Below are 21,354 nucleotides of genomic sequence, written 5' to 3'. Positions count from 1 at the left end.
GATCTAAAAGATGCTTTCTTCTGCACTCCCTTGGACCCGGCAGGCCAGTTTCTATTTGCTTTTGAATGGACAGATTCACAGGGACATAAGCAACAACTAACCTGGACAGTCCTCCTTCAGGAAGTTAGGGATAGCCCTCATTTATCTGGACAAGCATTAGCAGAGGACTTAAGGGATCTGTCACTTGAGGGGGGAGGCCTAGTGATCCAATGTGTAGATGACCTACTTATCTGTTCCCCCACAGAGAAACTAGGCCATAAACATGTAATGTAGACCCTAAACTTTCTAGCAGACATGGGGTATGAGATGTCTAAGGATAAGGATCAAAGCTACAAGAAAAAGTAGGATATTTAGGTCTCATATTAACGCCTGGGGAAAGAATGCTATCCTCAAATAAGATACAGGCCATTTTAGGCCTTCCTGAGCTCACCGCTGAGAAACATCTCTGAGCATTCTTAGGACAGACAGGGTATGGCAGATTGTGGATTTTATGCTATGGAGAAGAGGCCAGACCCTCTACAAAGCCTTAAAGGAAGGTAGTCAACAGGGCCCAACTAGTATCTACCAGGAAAAGGAATGACAAAGAGCTTTTGAGCAACGAAAGGAAGCTCTTATGTAGGCAGCAGCCCTAAGTATGCCAGATTTAGAGAAACACTACCAGCTATATATTTGTTAATGAAAAATAGGGGATATCATTGGGGGTCCTTACTCAGACCCCAGGGCCCACTGAGACACCTATAGTTATTTTTTCAAAAGAATTAGATGCCATGACCTGAGACTGGCCACAACACCTGAAGGGAAACAGCAGCAGCTTTGCTTCTAGAAGAAGCACATACAGTATCATTAGGACAAGTCATAATTCTATATGCTTCCCTTTTTACTATCCAGGTTCAACTTAATTCCTCAGCAGCTATAGTTCTTCAAAACCAGCATGAACAAGATATGTTAGATCCTGCACAAGGAGACATCTGTGTCATGCTCCTGGAAGAATGCTGTTTTGGGAATCAACCAAACAGGCCAAGTATAAAACAATATTTGCAACTTTTCAGACAAGGCCAGGCAACTCTAGGCACAGGCTGAGCAGGGGTAGAATTCCTAATCCAGTTTCTGGTTATGGAAATCTTAGATACTGCCCTTCCTAGGTCCTCTGGCTTCCCTATGTCTCTTGCTACTTTTTTAGACATTGCATTTTTAATATCCTTGCCTGTTTGGTGTCTTCCAGGCTAGCAACAATTTGCCTGCAAATGGCCATACAATCAGAATATTCAAGTGTGCCTCATAACCCCTTGGATCAGGATGCTTACATGTTCCATAAAAAACCATAACCCTCGCCTGCTTAGAGAGGGAACAAGTGACACTCTCCCAGAACATCTCCACATACCTAATCAGCCTGAAGCAGATGCAGAAAACTGACTTTTGATTTTCACCACTCCAAAAGCATTTGGATGGTGTCACCTGAGGGGGGAATATTAGGCAGGATAGATAGTAAACCAAGGTAGGGGTAGAAGGAAATGTCTCACCCACTGACTCAGCAGTCCCGACCCCAGTCCTATAAGACTGCTGGGTGTTCCAAACATCACAAGCAAAATAGCAAAGGAGCAGGGGAATCCTTGAGATCTGTGCTGGGAAAGGGAGCCTCTAGCAATTTCACTAACTAAGGTGGAAAGCTTTTACTAGCTGAGAAAGAAAGCCTTTGTAGCTGTCTATTAGTCCCAAGGTCTGGAAGGGGGAGAAGGAAGGGTACCTAGAAACTGGCTAAAGTGTATAACTCCTGGAGTCCCTATAGTCAGGGTATTCAGATTAGCTGGGTGCCTGTTTGCAGCTTTTTGCTCAGGTGTATTTCATAAATAAACTTTTTATCTTGTGTCCACTCTACATGTCATCTCTTGCTTGAATTCTTCTCTTGCAAGCAAAGCTAGAATATGGGAGGCGGAGCCCCTGACTTAGGTCTCCTGTGTGACAAAACTATAGACAATATTTGCTCTTGGCTAAGGCATCTTCATAACAGGCTATAAAATATGTTGTTTACATGGTCATATATTCAGCAGGCACTGAGTAGAAAATGTTATCTTCAACCGCATGAAGATAGATCTTGTAGGGTAAATTTAAAAGAAATGCCAGTTCTCCCCAAAGCCAGTCTTTTGCAAAAACTGTAAAGAGGGTAAAGTCTGTCTTTAGGATCTTTTCACTGTCTGTCTCTCCACCTACTCTTCATGTCCCTGGTGTTCTATTGTGGAATTCAACCTGCAGGAATGCAGTACATTCAATTACTAATAAACTTCCTTTTCAGTCAGATACAATATTATACCCTTCATAAGCCCTATGCTCCTGGAAAAGGGTGTTGATTAAGAAATCCCCATAACCTTCCCCCACCCTTGAAATCCCTCCACCCTTTTCTGTCTTAGGAAATGGCCACGAAAAACAAACAAAAACCAAAATAACCAAATTTTTTAAAAATATTTTATTTATTTATCTTTAGAGGGGAAGGGAAGGAGAGAGGAAGGAAACATCAATGATGTATGGTTGCTTCTGGTGCATCCCCTGCAGGGAACTGACCCCTGCCGGAAACTGGCCTGCAACCCAAGCATGTGCCCTGACTGGGAATCGAACCGCGACCGTCTGGTTCGCAGGCCCGCTCTCAATCCACTGAGCTACACCAGTCAGGCTCAAAATAACCAAATTAAAACATCCTTTCCCTTGTGACTTATTAGGTAAGGTCCTATGCCGTTCTCTTGGGACTCCTGGGGCAAAGACCAAACACAGACCTGTACCCTTTGCTGGAATCTGCTGAAACATGAGACCCAGACAGAGAGGGGGAAACCTCCCTGCGGATCATTTGATCAAAGTTCTCTCTGTGTCCCACTGTTTCAAGAAGGTCTACTATACATTTGTTTGCTAAACAGTAACTCTTTTCATCTCCTTATGAACTACACTTGCTGCCTCCTCAGTTGTGAATATCATTTATATCTCGTTTTGCCTCACTGTCTTTGGAATTTTCATGTTTATGTGCATTCCCCATGCTGGTGCATTGAAACTTGACTTTCTGCTGGTAATCTGCTTCATGCCATTTTAATTATTTGAACAGATAGAAGAAGGAAGAAGGAAATTTTCCTGGTCCATAACACAATTTATGTTTAGTTTGTGTTATTACAAGAACAGATGAAAAAAAAAACAGAAGCGGTAGAACTACGAGTCCTGGGTTCTAGTTGCAGATCTCTTTATGTCTGTGTGTTCTTGACTCTTCTGGACTTCAGTTTCTTCATCTTTAAATAAGGATGTTGGACTTATTAATCTTCAAGGTTTTAACATTCTATATTTGTTGAAAGATTACATTACAGTTATTTTTAGTTCAATTTATGGATATTACATGACTCAGATCCAAGAAATATCTTTTATTATTTGTTCATATCTGCTGCTTAGTTTAAAGTAGTCATTATATAATGTTTACTAGTTAATGAGTTTACTAGTTCTGACAGTTTGTAAGTTTCTAAGGTAGTATGAGCTCTTCTAGTACAATGCTTTCAATTCTATAAATATTTATCAAATGTGAACAATTGATTGTTCTGGTTGATTCTAACATGTGGTTATAATTTCTATCTTCTTTTGGAAATTAAATTCAGATTATTCAAATAAATTTCAAAAAGAACATCTTAGCATACTAAATGGCTATAGTCAAATATTCTTTTTTTCCTCTCATTTGGAAAACTAAGTGGTAAGAAAATTCTTCAATTTCCTAACACGGAGCAGATACATGTAACTACTGTGAATAGGGAACAAATTACGGTAGAATTTGATTATTTTTTAAATTTCATTTTTTACTTAATCTTTGCTATATTTTTATTGTCACTTAGACTCTTCAAGGAAAAAAAGAGAAAGGACCCAAGTAAATAAAATCAGAAACGACAGAAGAGAAGAAATAACAACTGACACCAAAAAAATACAAACAACTGTAAGAAAATATGAACAACTATATGCCAACAAACTGGACAACTTGGATGAAGTGGATAAATTCCAAAAACATACAGTCTTCCAATACTAAATCAGGAAGAGTCAGAATCTGAATAGACAGATCACACCTAATGAAGTTGAAGTAGTAATCAAAAATTCCCAACAAACAGAGGCCCTAGATCAGATGGCTTCCCAGCTGAATTTCACCAACATTCTAAGAACTAGCACCTCTTCTTCTCAAACTATTTCATTAAATTCAAGAGAAGGGAAGGCTCCCAAACTAATTTTTGAAGCCAGCATTATTCAAATTCCAGAACCAGACATAGACACTACAAAGAAAGAAAATTATAGGCCAATATCCCTGATGAACAGTTGCTAAAACCCTCAACAAAATATTAGTAAACTGAATACAGCAAGGCATCAAAAAGATCATACATCATGATCAAGAGGAATTTATTCTGGAAATGCAAGGTTGGTACAATATTCACAAATCAGTAAGTGTCATTCTCCACATAAACAAAATGAAAGATAAAAACCACACGATCATATTAATAGATGCAGAAAAAGCCTTTGATGAAATCCACCACTCATTTATGATAAAAACTCTCAGCAAAGTGGGATTAGAGGGAACATACATAGTTATAATAAAGGCCATATATGATAAACACACTGCCAGCATCATAGTCAATGGGCAAAAACTACAAGTGTTTGCCTTAAGATCAGGAACAAGACAGGGATGTCCGCTCTCACCTCTCTTATTCAACACAGTATTGGGAGTCCTAGCCACAGCAATCAGGGAAGGGGAGGAAATAAAAGGCATCCAAATTGAAAAGGAGGAAATAAAACTGTCTTTATTTGCAGATGACATGATACTGTGAATAGAGAACCCTAAAGATTCCACCAAGAAACTACTAGAACTGATAAATGAATTTAGCAAAGTAGCAGGATACACAATTAATGTCCAGGAATCAGTTGTACTTTTTATATGTCAATAGTGAACAAACAGAAAGGGATATTAAGAAAACAACCCTATTCACAATTGCTTCAAAAAAGACTAAAATACCTAAGAATAAATCCAACCAAGGATGTAAAAGATCTGTACATGGAAAATTATAAGACACTAAAGAAAGAAACTGAAGAAGATACAAATAAATTATTTTTAAAGTACCATTCTACTTGTCCACCACTCTGATGATGAACATGATGACAATTAGAAAATAATAGACCTTGAATTGCTAAGTAAAGAATATCTAAATTCCAGGAAGGCCATCATTCATAGAAAAGTTGATACCAGTTTGAGAATAGGATTGGTGGTGCCCAATAGGATGTCAATAAACTCTAGGTAATTTTCCAATGATTTGGCCCAATAATAGTTACTGCTAAGTAAGTAAAACAATATGCCTGGAACTGTGCTATATGCTTTACTTCTATTGTCTCACTTATTCCTCACAGCCACATATAAGACAGGTACAATTACTATCACCCTTCTGTTACAGATGAGAACACTGGTTCAGGGAGGCTGTGTGAATTAACTGCCCGAATTGGAGAGCCAGTGAATGACAGTGAGTATTCAAATCCAGATCCGACTGACTCCCGAGTCCAGGTTCTTAACTATAGTGTTATAATGTCCAATTTTCTAGGAGAGTGAGGCAAGCAATGTAGAAAGAATGATCTGGTTTTCAGTTTTCTATTTTAAGGCATACAGTGTCACTAACACAAGTTTCTAGAACTGTACTTATGGGGTATGTGATGGTAGAAAATTATAAAAGGACATGTCTGATCATTTGAAAAGAGCCTTACATTGTATCTTTTACAAGGTTTGGTTTAGTATACACATGGCATATAAAAGAGGAGCTATGTTTTCACTTGGCAAGTAATATGCAGTATATATCTAATATAGCAGAAGTATTATGTATAATTATAGTTAAGGTTTTGTTCAGACTTCCATGAAAATTCAATTTAACATAACAACTTGGTGTATATGACATCAAGTCTTAATAATTTTTCTTAATAAAGTATTAAATTGAAATTGGTTTGGGCTGCTTGTTGTTATAATTGAGCAGAAACTTATTTTTCATTTTTGAAACTTGTCACACCACATTAAAATACAGATATATAGGATTGTCTAAAATATACTGAAATCGTGAATAGAACCTAGAGCTTCACTTTCATTGTGTAAAGTGTCTTTTGTGGTATCATATACATTTTGTGTGTGGATTTCAGTGAAGTGTAGAAGAGGCAAGGCTCTGGAAGCAGGCCAGCAGTTTCTAGCTGTCACCTTGGGCAAGTTGCTAAATTTCTCAGGGCCTCTGTTGCTCATTTGGAAAATGGGAACCATAAATTCATGTTCCTGATATAATTCAGGTTAAGTGTCCGGAGCCACATTCTTCCCATGTGGTAGCTGTTTAATAAATTTAAATCTTCATCAACAAACTACTTTGTGAATAAGAATTATAGACCTCTGCCCTGGCTGGTGTGGCTCAGTGGATTGAGTGCCAACCTGCCAAGCAAAGGGTCACTGGTTTGATTCCCAGTCAGGGCACATGCCTGGGTTGTGGGCCAGGTCCCCAGTAGGGGGGGCATGAGAGGCAACTACACATTGATGTTTCTCTCCCTCTCTTTTTCCCTCCCTTCCCCTCTCTCCAAAAATAAGTAAATAAAATCTTTAAAAAGCGAGAATTATAGAGATCTGAATTAAAATATAGAAATGAATATGCTCTGATGACACCCGTTGGGGGAGGAAGAGATTTTACTCTATCCTTCTGGGTTCTTTTTGACTGCTCTAATCATTAAGTCTACATGATACAGATTAACCAGAGAACAAAGTGAGATTCAACAAATTCTGTCCATATGGGAAGCCCACCTACATGACAGGTTCAGAGACAGAAAGGGAGAATGAGGTATGCTGCATTCTAAGCTAAGGAAGAGGTAAGATGCCCCGAAGCCTCAGAAGGGAAGATAGTAATTTACAGGATGACATGAAGAGCAGATGTTCAGTAATTAGTAGTTTGCCCTGCCCTATAGATAGGTCATAAAAAGTTATTTCTGGTGATAACTCTTATTATGAGGATGGCCCCAAATTTCAATTCTTTAAAGAGAGCTAAAGATTTCTCTAGAGGCTACAGGGTCTCAGTTGCCTGCAGCTCAATATAATGCACATGCCAAAGTGGCACATCTTGGGGAGGCCTGTTCCGAGCCCCTTTCATGACTATGTGGGCGACTTTGTCCTGTCTTGCATGTTTAATTTTCCTCAAACAGATCAGTCATGATTTGCAGTGTGAATGGCAAGAAACTTCTAGGCATTATGATACCCAGTGGTGGCTCTTATACTTGTAGATATAAAGGAATCTGACAGTATAGGAGAGAAGGGAGAAAAAGGCCAAATCTGTGTATATTCAGACTATTTCCTCTGCCATCTGTGACCCTTGTACTGCCCTCCACCCCTCTCAGCAGCAACAGTGAAATTGCTTGGAAAGGTCAGTCCAGGCTAGAAACGAAATAAAACAAACTGCATCATGACTTGAAAACTAGAACAAATCATAATGTTTTCCTGAACCCTAGCATTAATTTTAACTGAGGCATAGACCAAAGCAAAGTTACTTTTTCAAAAGCAAGCAAAAACAAAACAGAACAAAACACAAGTAAAGAGTAGAAACCCAAACAATTACAAAACAAAATATCTTATTTGCAAATGGTGAACCAAAATAAAAACTTTCTTACCAGCCCTATAAGATTGTAAGCTTTTTGAGGGTAGGGTTTGGATCATTCCCTCACTTATATATTTATATATGATCTTCTTAAAGTATTTAGGATATTGCTGGCTATATATTTTGTTTTCAATTTCTACTTTTTTTGAACTGAACATGGCTCAAGTTCTCTGTACTGAATCCTATTTCAAGAGAAATTACAATATAAGCTTCCAGCTATTTTCAGTGCTTATATATTAAGACTAAGATCATTCAATATGAGTAAGATGTTGAGAGTGCTAGTACTGTGACATTTATTGTAAATAAGTTAGGCAGTTCAAGCTTATGTTGTTTAAATTTAACAATTCAGTACTTGAAGTGCTTTTTTCTTTTCTCCAACTAGGAAGAATTCATGTTCCCTAACTAGAAAAAAATTCATGTTCCCACACTTTGACATAAACATTCACCCTTATATTAAGCATAAAAGGCTTTTTTTTATTATAAACAGAAGAAATTTCCATATACCCTTCGTAAAATGTTATATATAAATGCTGGGCTTGGACACAGAGTACTTAATCAAAATCCCATGTTGCTTCAGGGTAGTTATATGTGAAATGCAATTTCCATTGTATTGAAATCTCCATCCAGTAAATATTTATCTATTTTCAAAATTGCCAACATATTTGAAAAGTTTAATTGGTTTATACTCAAGGCACTAGAGAAAGGAATATTTGCTTTCAGAAGACATTTACATGTATTTATTCTGTCCATGTAGGTGACTTCTTTCAAGTGATCAAGGAATTTAATGTGAAGTTAACCCATCCCAGATTTGGTTCTAATGACCAGATTAGAAGAAAAGGAATCAATAATCAATCCATCACTTTGATCACTGTACCTTTTTTCTCTGATTTATCGGAAACTTTTCCTCCAATTGGAGAGTAAGTAGTATCCATGGATTCCGTCCCTCTGTTCCCTTTGCTAACTCCATTTTCATAGAGCTGTCCTTCAACTGGTTGCAACTGCCAAGTCAGGCCGAACAAATGCACTGCTGCAAGAAAACAAGCCATACATGAACTTATTCCAGACTTGCTGACAAGGTCTCTAAACCAGCTGTCCCTATGCACCTAAACATGTCATGACCAGTTTTCTTATAGTTAGGCCAAGCAACTTAAATTATATATCTATATCGTACATGTAGCCACTTTTCTAAGAAGCCATTGTTAAAATTTTGAGGATCAGAAGTTGGAGTATGAGTTAAACAACTATAGTGGGATTGGACTCTGCTCCTCAGTGCTATGACCTCTTCCTTTTATATTTCCCCCAGTGAAGTATGTCTAGTTTGCACATGGCAATTGCAAAGTAACAGTGGACAGGCCATTGTGAGAGCACGGGAGACCTTCTCTAGGCATCTGATTCAATCCAGCTCAGCAAACATTTCCTGAGTGCCTAGGATGAAGAAGGTCCCAGGAGAGCTGCTGCAGATGTTAAAATCTAGATACCTATTAGGGTAAGAGTTTGAAGTAATACAAGTGTAAAATAGCTATAATATAATGCAAAATAACTGACATGGCACAGGTTCAAATCGCTATCAGAGGATTAAAAAATACTCAGTGTTGATCAGTGTGCAGGAAAATGGGTACTCTCATACAGTCTTGATGAGAGTATTTAGAAAAATCACCTTTTGGGAGGGCAATGTGGCACCATTTTCCAACAAAATATCTTTATAACTTGGCTTACCCTTCTAGCCAACAATTCAATTTCTATAAATTAACTATGAATATGTACCAAACTGCAAAGTTATTCAATGTAATATTTAAAAATGAGTACCAAGCTATAATCCATCTAAATATTCATCAAAAAGAGATTAATTAAATGGGTGATATTATAAATAATACAGGATTACATGGTTAGTAAATCATGTTGCAGCAGACTATGTAATGGCATGGGAAATATTTATGATGCATCAAATGAAAACCATCAGGCTACTAAGCAGCATGAACAGTACAATCTCTAGTGCGTGTGTGTGTAAGCATGTTGATGCCTGGAAGAAATGGGGGGGAGGATATACAGCAACATAACAGCATGGAGGGCTGCTGGAGGGTTTTTATTTTCTTCTTCATGATTTCTCCATTGCCTATTTTGTACAATGAGCATGTGTGGTGTTTGCCATATGAGAAAAAGAAATTTTTTTCAAAAGACTGGATTAAAGAGACAATAGATTAAAAGCTGATCAGGGATGATATAATGATGGACCCTGAGGGATGTGCAGGGTTTTGACAGGTGGCAGCAATGCATGGGGCCGGGGGTGGGTTGTACAAAAAATGACTTTGTAAAGCACCAGATGTCTTTGAGGCAAAGGAAGCTGCTGGGGTTGGATCTGAGTTTAGCAATGTGTAGATGGTAGTGGAAGTTAAAGCTGGAAGGGTAGATTAGGGCTGTACTGTGGAGGGCAATGAATGTCACACTTAGATATTTGGATTCTATTTACTAGGAAACAGGCAGGCATTGCTGTTTTCTGAACAGAAGAGTGATATAATCAGTTTACTTTAGGAAGATTAATTTGATAGCAATGGGGAGCACTGATGGTTTCTAGGCAAATAAATGATATCATCAGAACACCCTTTGTGGAAAGATAAATTCAGTAGTAGTGGGGAGAAGGATGAATGGAAGGCCTAAAGATGTGACAAGAACACAAATTGGGAAGGCATTACAATAATCTAGGTGAGAACTGAGCATCTCAAGTAGAGCAGTGGCAGTGCAAATGCAAAGAAGGCGACTCCATAAGGAGAAATTGCATGAAGGTTATCTTACCATTTGGCAACAAGCTCTGCATCTGCACACACATGTGTGTGTCCAAGCATGCTCATGTATGTGTGTAGGTGTGTAAGGGTAGGTATAGGAAAAAGTGAGGGAAAGACAGAAATCCAAAATGGTTAAGGCTTGAGCCTGAGTAACTGGTAGCACACTGGAACCATGAATAGAGTTAGGGTATTCCACACTTGAGCCAGTGCTACGCACAGATAATTGGTGCTGGACATGTGTTTGATGAATGATAATTTGTTTGGGGCAGGATGGGGTGATGGCAGGGGTACAGTGAATTCTAGAGATGTTAGGTTCCCAGGACTAATACATTATCCAGATAGCCGTGGTCAACACAGGTTTGGAGGTCTGATGATGTGGAAAAATATTAGGGCTGGAACAAGACTACAGAGTCCATACTTGCACAGAGGCAGCAACCGAAGTCATTGAGGGAAAAGAACCTTAGGAGAAAAGAGTGTCTAGGAAAGAAGCTGGAGAAGTCCTTTTATTTGTTTTCTCATCGTAATTTTCAAATCAAACAAATCTTACCAAAAGGAAAAAAAAGTGAATCTGTTCATAAGCCGTATCATAGTTTTCTTTACATTTGTAGGCACACTGAAAGGGGCTCATTTGTATGTCTAACACTCATGTATAGTACGTGAGTTAGTGACCAAGAGCAGGAAAGCCAGCCAGAGAGCCTACTTAAAAATCATTCATCCACTTTGAGTTGGAGCTAAAGATATTTCTAACACCTACCTTCTAATTTATTCTTAAAAGTGTTAAGCATTTAATTGGTTTATAACCTTTTCTTTGGATTAAGGCCAGTGCTGCCTGATGAATTTCTGTTGAGATTGCTGGAAACAACTGCAACTCAGATCATAGTGGTTCTAAGCCTGGTACAGCACGGCATGCTAATAAAGCTATGTTAGTGACATCTCGGACATTATCTTGCTGAGAGACTCAAAGTATGGTTGGTTTAACACACTTGTTCCATTTAAAGCTGTTTATCAGTTTTACAGAAAATCTGGTCTATTCTGCCCCACAAATACTTTGAATATAAAGGATATTAAACACTACATTGAAAATGTGTCTGATTCCTTCGGTTCAGTTACGTTTGTGAATTCAATGAGCCATGAGAACAAAGGGCACAGTAGTTCTCATTTTGAAGATCAAGGGGGCTATTTCCCATACTTTATTTAAGTTAAGGCAGCTTCCTGAGGGCACTCAAAAATAAGAGAAAAATGCATGGCTGCAAATTACTTCAAAGTCATAAAAATTAATTTTTCACCATCAAATGAAAGGACTGCTTCCAGCCAATCAAGACACATAAAGAGATATGGACACATTTAGTAGGATACCCTTTGAGGGTAGGGAAGTTCTATATTTTTTTGAGTTTACTAAGTCTTCTCTAGGCAACAAGCTGTTTCTGTTGAATATATAATGAAAGTTAACTTACTTGCCACAGGCTGTGGATACTACAGCAAGGCCACTAGTCTTTTCTTGCCTCCAAACAACTTCAAAATACTGAGTTGTGAAAGGAAGTAAAAATCTGTGCTTATATGCAGGGTAATCTGAGATAACTAAATAACTGGTATTTGAGTTCTATTAGAAATAAATAATATTTTGTTCATACTAAGATCAATAAACAAAACTATGTTGACATGTGGGACATATCAACATACCAGTAGAAAGATACGGTAGTAATTCCACTATGAGATGTACTTACTAATTCATTAAACAAGTATTTTCAAGGCATACTGGGAACACTGGGCACACTGGGAATGTTGAGAATACAGGAAACGGCAATGAAATATTTAACAGCCAGAACAGAAAAGGCACTGGCTGGCCAACATGGATATTAGATATAAACAAGCAATATAGCCTAACAAGGAAACACTGGGTGCATAGCAGCCTTGGCTAGAGAATGAAGATACAGATCCTTAGCTTCCAGTGGATTCTTATGCAGATCCCTGCTACGTGTTTATAGCACATGTTTATTCTTTAAGCCAGTCCCCCAAACCAAAGTATATATAGTGTGGCCCAGCTGGCTAGAATTAAGGGTATAGTAATGAACAAATAAGGCACTGTTAAATTATCTACTGATTCAACAGATACTTTCTTGAGTGCCTACTTTGTGTCACAAGCTCTAACTTTATAATAGCAGTGAATAAAATTTTTAAAATCTCAAGCCTTTGAGATATGAGAGGATAGTGGGCTAAGTAGGCAGGAAGCGAATATGATGTAATATAATGTGGCTGTATGGAAACCAAGAAAAAAATAATGTCAGGTGGTATAAGTGCTATGAAAAATCAAAATAAGAGGAGATTGGAAAGCCCTCTTGAAGGAGGTAATATTTGAATTAAGATTTTAATGACATGAACCCATATGAATATCTAGTTGAACCTTCTTAGAGGAAGGAACAGTAATTACACAAAACACTGAGTCTTGTATGAAATGCAAGTCTCCATCTTCACTGAGCTATAGTCACACTAAGGAGCCCAGTGTGACTGCAGATCAGTGAAGACAGAGGAGAGTGTTAGAAAAACTCATAAGAGAAGGACGGGACCATAATCCTCTTACCTCTGTTCTCTAACCAACATCATGAACTGGTTGTTAATAAACCACAAGTGAACAGGAAAAAAGTAATAAAGTTAAAATCACAAATACCTAAACATACACCTAAAAATAAGTTTTTCTGGTAATAGTAGAGCTCATATAAGTGCCCCTGACTCCAAATAAAATCTAAGTTCTTTTTCCTAAAGAACTTAGTATGTATGCCTTTAAGACATACATAAAAATATACAACTTGATATTGAGTACAGACATACACTACCCAGATCTCTCAGGGAGTACTTCACTGAAATTCAATGGCTGGACAGAATGTGTATGCTTATTTAGATATTCCAGGAGTAATGTCTTTTCAGATGATTGAGAAAGACAGTTCCTAATACTCTCCTAACATAGGTACCTGAGCGCTGAGCCCTGTACATTTTATAATTGGTATCCCTTTTGTTTTATCCAAGTGCAAGTGGCTATGCTCTGAAATTATAAATTTATTACAAAGTTAAGGTAACAAATGTATTATTTCAATGTTCCCAATTGCCAAACTTCATCAAACACTTTCAGTCTCAAAGGAACCTGATTCCAGGGGCAATTCTTTTTTTTTTATTTAATTGTTGTTCAAGTACAGTTTTCTGTCTTTTACTACCATCCCAGCCCACCCCCCTTAGTGCCCTCCACCTCCCTCCCATTTCCACCCCCCTTAGTTGTTGTCCACGTGTCCTTTACTAGTGTCCTTTACTAGTTCCTGTAAATCCTTCCACTTTCTTCCCCTGAAATTCCCTCCCCTCTCCCCTCTGGTTGCTGTCCCCTCCAGGGGCAATTCTTAACTTGTATATTTCTATAGGCTGCACTTCCAAGTCTCTCAGCAGTTATTTCTTTGCACTCACTGTTAGGATTGTTGGACTTTGTCTTAAGTAGGACTGATAGTCTCTAGTAATATTCATACTCGATAATGCTTCCTCATTGCATTCTCCTTCAAAAGGCAAATATTCACTTGGAAGGGAGAGACCATAGGAATGTTACAGAAGTAAATATAGAAAATATGTGCTACATGATTTAGGTCTATAGTATCCGACATGGTAACAACACATCATGTGTGTCCATCAAGCACTTGAAATATATCTTAGAGTCAAAAACTTGGTATGAAAGAAAAAATGTAAAATGTTGAATTAATAATTTATATATTGATTGCATGTTGAAATGATAATAGTGGGATGTATGTTCAATTAAGTATATATTTTATTTAAAATAGTTTTTCCTCTGCGAACCAGAGGATCGCAGTTCGATTCCCAGTCAGGGTACATGCCTGGGTTGCAGTCCAGTTCCCTGCAGGGCATCTCCCAGCAGGGAACGCACGAAAGGCAACCAAACATTGATGTTTCTCTCCCTCTCCTTCCCCTCTAAAGATAAATAAATAAATAAATAAATAAATAAATAAATAAATAAATAAAATTGTTTTTCCTGTGCTATTTATTTATGCTTGTGTTTCTGTGCTGTTTGTTAGTTTATTATGTTCATTAAATTACACATTCAAGTGAGAGCATGTGGGATTTGTCTTTCACTGACTGGCTTATTTTGCTTAGCATAATATTGTCTAAGTCCATCCTTGCTGTCACAAAAGGTGAGTGTTTCTTGCTTTTTACTGTTGTGTAGTATTCCATTATATAAATGTACCATAACATTTTTTATCCACTCATCTATTGATAGGCACTTAAGCTGTTTTCAGATCTTGGCTATTGTAAATAGCACTGCCATCAACATAGAGGTGTCTGCATTTTTTTTTTCATATTGGTGTTTCTGTATTCTTAGGATATAGTCCCAGCAGTGAAATCACTGAGTCAAAAAGGGGTTCCCTTTTTAGATTTTTAAGGAAATGCCACACTGTTGTCCACAGTGGCTGCACCAGTCTGCAATCCCACCGACAGTGCACTAGGGTTCCCTTTTCTCCACAACTTCGCCAGCACTTGTTCTTTGTTGATTTATTGACAACAATTTGGGGATTGACTTAGGGAGGGGATAGGACAGAGCTACATGGAGGTGGGGAAAGGCAGAAAAAGTGGGAACAACTGTAATTGCATAAATAAAAAACAATAATTTTACCCATTTCCTTTTATTGTGTTAATGTGGCTACTATAAAATTTTAAATTACATATGTGGTTTACATTGTATTTCTATTGTACAGTGTTGATCTCGACAACCTAGGACATTTCACAAACAGATATGGTGTTTCTCTGTTAGCACCCTATCATAGAACCTACCATGTTATACTGAAGATACTTATTTATCTGTCAGACTTGTCATTATTAAGCACCCAAAGGGCAGGAGCCACCTCTTCTTCATTTTTCTATCTCTGGTACATAACTCAGTGCCTGTTATCAGGAATTATTCTGCTTATACACTGCTGATAATACATGGAAAGTGGTAAAGTGACTTTGGAGAGAAATTTGGGGATATGTAGAAAATTTAAATTGGGAATATTCCTTGACCAAGAAATTCTACTTCTAGGAATGTATAGTAAAGAAACAATAATATTACGTACACAAATGGACATGCACAAGCAAATTTGTGATAGCATTGTTAATATAATGATACTGTTAATCAGTAAAAAATACAACTACCAATATATCATTCTATGACAGCAATTTTCAACCTTTTTTTATCTCATAGCACACATTAACTGATTACTAAGAATCTGTAGCACACCCAAAAATACATTTTTTGCTGATCTGAAAAAAGGAGGTATAATTTTGATTCATTCACACCAGACGGCTATTGTTGTGTTGGCTATTGTCACTTTTTTGTTTGACAATCTAAGGGGGAAAAGGTCAGTGCCCCTGACTAAATATCTGGGTATTGTACAATTTTAAAATTCTTGTGGCATACCAGTTGAAAATCGTGAATCTACAGGATACTATGGATTCACCAAACTGACAGTTTGGTGAAAACTAAAGGGATATGACAAGCAAATGCAGTGCAGGAACTCCAATAGAATCCTGGAACAGAACAAAATGAAATAGAAAAACTGTAGAGGTCAGAATTAAACCCTCAGTGGAGTTAACAGTATCAGACCACTGTTAATTCCTTACTGCTAATAATTGTACTGTGGTTATACAAGATGGTAACACTGTCAGGAGCTGAGTGGCAGGTGCACAGGAATTCTGTACAGTGTTGCAACTTTTCTGTAAATGTAAATTTATTTCAAAATAGAAAAAGGACTGATGTAGGGTTGTGCTGGAGCTGGCTATATACATCTCTTAACAATTCCACCTTCAGTGGCTTTACATTGGTAGTTGAAATCACCCATGGTGGATGTATTAACACTCCAGAAATCAGCAAAAGCTGCAAATCAAGGCATTTTTGCCCAGAGAGCTGGCTACTAAACATTTATCAGGGCACCACTGGATGACCCATATGAACTGACATGGAAAGAGCTCTAAGAGTTGTATGAAAAACATTGTAGAACAACACATACCTGATGATTCTATTTAAGTAAAGAAAGTACGTGTCTCCATATATATATATATATATATATATATATATATATATATATATATGCTCAGAAAGACACCTGGAAGGATTACTAACAACAGTAAAAAAAATTAAAGAAAAAAATTATTGGTCTTTAGAGTAGGAAGCTGGGGGCAGGGACACCAACATTCTTATAATACTGTTAGAATCTTTTACGACGATAATATATTCATGTATTGTTAAATGATAAAAAATGCTAGGTGCTTGACAAACCTTTTTAAAAGCTGAATGAATGGATACATTGTTTTATTCCATCTCTTTTATTACTGTTTTCTGTCTAAAATAGAGCTTTCCAAAACATTTAAGGCAGAACAACTAAGAAATTAAATAGAAATTTAATTTGGGAAAATTAAATAACCCCAAATGCAGAAAACAGATAAAGCAGAGCTCTTTTTACCAAAAGGAATTGGGGGTATGTCCAAAAGCTTTGGTGAAAGATAAATCTATTGGCCCAAAAAATTATCCTCAAAATATCTCAGTAAGGAAAATTTGGGTATCGGGAAAAATTCTTTTCAGACAGTTAGATTTTGGGGAATATTTGTATGAAGTTCATGTCAGAAGATGGGAACCTCCATGCTAATTCTGTGTCATTTGGTATTTTATGTCCACTTTCTTACAGTTAACATTGAATCCAGTTAATAATAAAGTAAATAGGGCTTTGATAATAAACACACAAGTAAAGCTTGAAATTGTAATATTTGCAAGGCAAATGCAGCTTAGTTTTCAAGGAATTCATGTTGTATCTCAAAATGCACACATATTCAGTGAGAAGAATGCTGTATTTATTTGTTGTAAGAATGTTTTGGTGTTATTTTGTAATTCAACTATATCAACTATTTGGACAGTTTGAAACTGTCTCACAAATACAGTCCTGCCCATTGATGTGTAATGTCATGTTTCATGTCACACCAAGACAAAGACACATAATACTTTTTCAAGATCATTCGTTTTTTTCTTATTTTTTCAGCCATTCCCTCCAACCCCACCAGTTCCCTTATATATCTTGCTTCATGTTCCTTCAGGCTAAGGAACACTACTGCTTTTGTATTTTACTTCCAAAGCTTGTCAAAGCTACAGATCTCCTTGGATGTTGAGCGGTTCTTTTCCTGAAAAATATACTGACTACATTACCCAGATGGTGACCCCTGATGACTTCAGGCTCTCAAGTTAACTCCTATGGGAAGCAATCTCACCAGACTTGATACTTCAGTGGACGTCATGTAAAGCTAGATGCTTCTGTAATAAGAAACATCACTGCAAAAATAAATGATACTTGAACTAAATGCAGTGACTGCTAATATGATAGAAACCAGGTTATCTTTCCATCTTAAAATAAATCCCCTTCTCATTACATATAGCCTTTTGATAAATTACCTTCAGATCTTGGTTTTATCCTGGTAATAAGCAGATTACATGCAGGATTGAAAACCATTAGTTTCCAGAGAAGCATTTTTCAAGAACTACATAAAGGAAGTAATGCATGTTTATTTATGGTGCCTTACTTTTGCCTCAGCAGTTTCATTCAAGTTTTCTTTTTTCCCCTAGGGTTATACATATACATTTTCTACTAAAATATCATCTGTGCTTGCACTACATCATAAGCATAAATTAAACATATTTAAATGATCCTTTTCAAAGCAATTTGAATGGAGTCAATATGGCTCTGAGAGCCCTTTCAAATATTTTTAAAAGCCTGAAAAGCTGTTGAGTCGGGTATGGGTAGAATTTCTTTTGAAAGAAAGGACTTCACTAATTTAGCAAAAAATAAGCAAAAAGAAGGCATTTTAAATTGAACAGTCTTATGTTATACACTTTGCAAGTCTGCCACAGTGAAACTAAAATTAAATGACAATTAAAGGAAAGATTGAGACAGTACAACAGAGGCAACAAGGACACCCTTTTTGTCACACCACACGTTGGAAACTCTACATTTCCTCTTCTAAATGAAATGAATTCTTCTCTATTGCAGCATACTTTTTTCTTTGTCTTAGTATGGTCCTAGTTTTATCCAAGGCTAGAAAAGATTCTATCGAAGTAATAAATCATTTTAATATCCCAGTTCTATATTATATTATCTTAAAACTTTCATTTATTATGTATTTTATGTTCCCCATTCCAAGGCTGCAGCAATATTTATAAATAACATGTCTATTTGGGTAGCTTATCACAGGTTTAATATATGGTCTCCATTTGCAGTTGTATAACAGGCCCATCTGTGTATTCCTTATCAGACAGACACAATTATTTAGTGTTTTCATCTCAAGTCACAGAACCAATAGGTGCTCTCCATAATTCAAATCTTATTTACTTTTACATTATTATTTGCTTTGTGGAGTCAGGAGGAATAAGCAGTATAGTTATGGGACAAATTTTTTTAGCCCCCCACCAACTGAATGAATAATGCAGTAGAAATATCAATTTAGCCAGGAATCAGCACTTTTGATTCTTTTAAAAAATTGTTTCTTTCTTTCCCATTTTACTTTGTTTTTTCCTCAATGGATTCTCCATTATTCCTTTCATTATGGTACAAATCACTACCTATCACTTCATCATTATTAGTGATGGAAGTCTCTTAGATTCCTAAACAGTCTCTCACACTCTTTCCTGGTTGAAGTGTTTATAATATCCAGATATATATACATATTTAAAGTCACTTTTTCAGGGGTGACCTCTTTTTTTAAAGATTTTATTTATTTATCTTTAGAGGGGAAGAGAAGGAGAGAAATATCAATGTATGGTTGCCTCTCATGAGTCCCCCGCTGGGAAATGGCCTGCAACCCAGGCATGTGCCTTGACTTGGAATCCAACCACGATCATGTGGTTCACAGGTCCATGCTCAATCTACTGAGCTACACCAGCCAGGGCTAATATCCAGATATTTTAAAAGATCCAAATAAAACTGGTGACTATGGAGAGTGAGAAAAAGACCTACACAGAAGCTCTTTCTTCCTCTTACACATTTGCCTCGTATGTATTTAAATTTTTAAATGGGAATACATTCATTGATTTATATCCTCGACCCCTGGGAGCTGATACTTTGAAATTCACTTGTTTGATTTAGTATCACATCATATATATAGCCATATATATGTACGTATTTTTCTGCATATTTTTAGATTTTGACATTAAAAAAGCTTTTCCATTACCTGATTATTCACCATTAGTATAAGAGAGCAGGATTCATATGAGGTTGGGGAGTCAGGAGATAGACAAGTACCAGGGAAGGTGGGAAACAAATCAGTGGTAGAAAACTATGGCTGGGTATGTATTCAGCCTTCCTGGCTGACTCAGAATACGATCAGATGGGGAATCCCAGAGAATGAAGTGGAGGAGGTGATACGGCCTAGTTTGTTCTGAGTTCTCTGAGGTGGCATCATGACAGTGTCTTTCTGGAAGAGTCACCAATGTTTGGGCTTGAGCCATGATCAGGATGCTCAAGCCTTCTCCTCCTTTCATGTAGTAATTATTGTCGCCTGGTCACTATGTATTAGACATTGTCCTATGTGCTGAGGATAGAAGAGTGACTACTTGATTACAAAAACCCTTGCCCTCCTAGGGCTCACACTCCACCTAAATAGGGGCAGTTGTTATGTGATAGTTCAGACCAGAGACCCTGGAGAAATGGTGTCATGCTTCTAATCCCAACTCTGCTACAGTTAGTAGCAGAGTGACCTTGGGCAAGCTAATCTCTGAGATTCAGTATTCTCACCATAAAATGTGCATAATATAGCACCTTCCCAATTGGCTTCTTATGAGGACCTTGTGAGTCAGTGCATGTAAGGGGCCTAGAAGATTACCTGGCATATAATAAATGCTTAATAAATGTTAGCCATGAATATAAACCAGGTTATAACCTTTGTAAAACAGTCTTGGAAGTAGAGAAAGGCACAGTCATTTGCCCATTGCATCCTCTGTTTTCTTGCCCTAGAATAGGTTTGTGAAATTTTGCTTGTCTGGAGAGATCAGTATAGAGGGACTGAAGTCTCTGAGATAACTGCAGCCATGATTTCCACACAGCTGTGTAGCACAAGAAAACAAAAAACAACAAAGCTCACCTAATTTCCTAAATCCAAATCTTTGACTTAATTTAGACCACACATTCATTTCTCTCCTCACCCCCACCAACATGCCCAAGGCCATTCATTTTTTAATTAAATTTTTTTTCAATTACAGTTTACATTTAACATAATTTTGTATCAGCTTCAGGTGTACAGCATAGTGGTTAGACAATCACATACTGTACAAAGCATTCCCTTGATATTTCCAGTACGCACCTGGCACCGTATATAGTTATTACAATATTATTGACTATATTCCCTGTACTGTACTTTACATCCCCATGACTAGTTTGCTATTTTGTAACTACCAATTTGTACTTCTCAAACCCTTTACCTCTTTAACCCAGTGCCCCAAACTCCCTCTCTTCTCAAAGCTGCTCATTTTCTTTTCTCCATCATCATGATGGCTAGGACTTGGAAGTTTTAGGTTTTTGGGTTGTCCTTAGTAAAAGTTTTCCAGAGATTAGATCATCCCTAAGATCTGTGAAGTTATCATTTTTCAGTAGAGTGCATTTCTAGAAAGGTTTGCAGAAAGTGGTTAAAGCCTCATTTTAGGAAACAGAACTGAGAATTCTCACATAACCATATAGTTTGAAGTGGGTCCCCCACTTTTTTTCTGCTGAGTTACACACCACAAGTATGCATTCCTGAGTGATGGATTCAATGCTAGCAAATTGATCTGTGCAGATAAGGAAAGCTGTCTGTATCATAATATTGATAAAATCATGGTATGTTAGAGCTCAAAAAGACCACAGACTAGAACGTACCTTGGA

At 37.2% G+C, this 21,354-nt stretch overlaps 1 protein-coding gene across 1 annotated transcript in view; it reads right to left on the bottom strand.

The window, feature by feature from the left end:
• Window positions 1–21,354, bottom strand: part of TENM1 (teneurin transmembrane protein 1) — a 397,683-nt gene that overhangs the window by 311,149 nt on the left and 65,180 nt on the right. Inside the window, exon 4 of the mRNA XM_037040336.1 lies at window positions 8,530–8,682. Coding sequence (XP_036896231.1) covers window positions 8,530–8,682 — 153 coding nt within the window. The remainder of the gene's footprint in view (window positions 1–8,529; window positions 8,683–21,354) is intronic.

Source organism: Sturnira hondurensis, unplaced genomic scaffold, assembly GCF_014824575.4.
Source record: "Sturnira hondurensis isolate 20B ecotype Veracruz unplaced genomic scaffold, ASM1482457v3 Scaffold0002633, whole genome shotgun sequence".
NCBI lineage: Eukaryota > Metazoa > Chordata > Mammalia > Chiroptera > Phyllostomidae > Sturnira > Sturnira hondurensis.
This window is presented reverse-complemented; position numbering and strand designations above follow the sequence as displayed.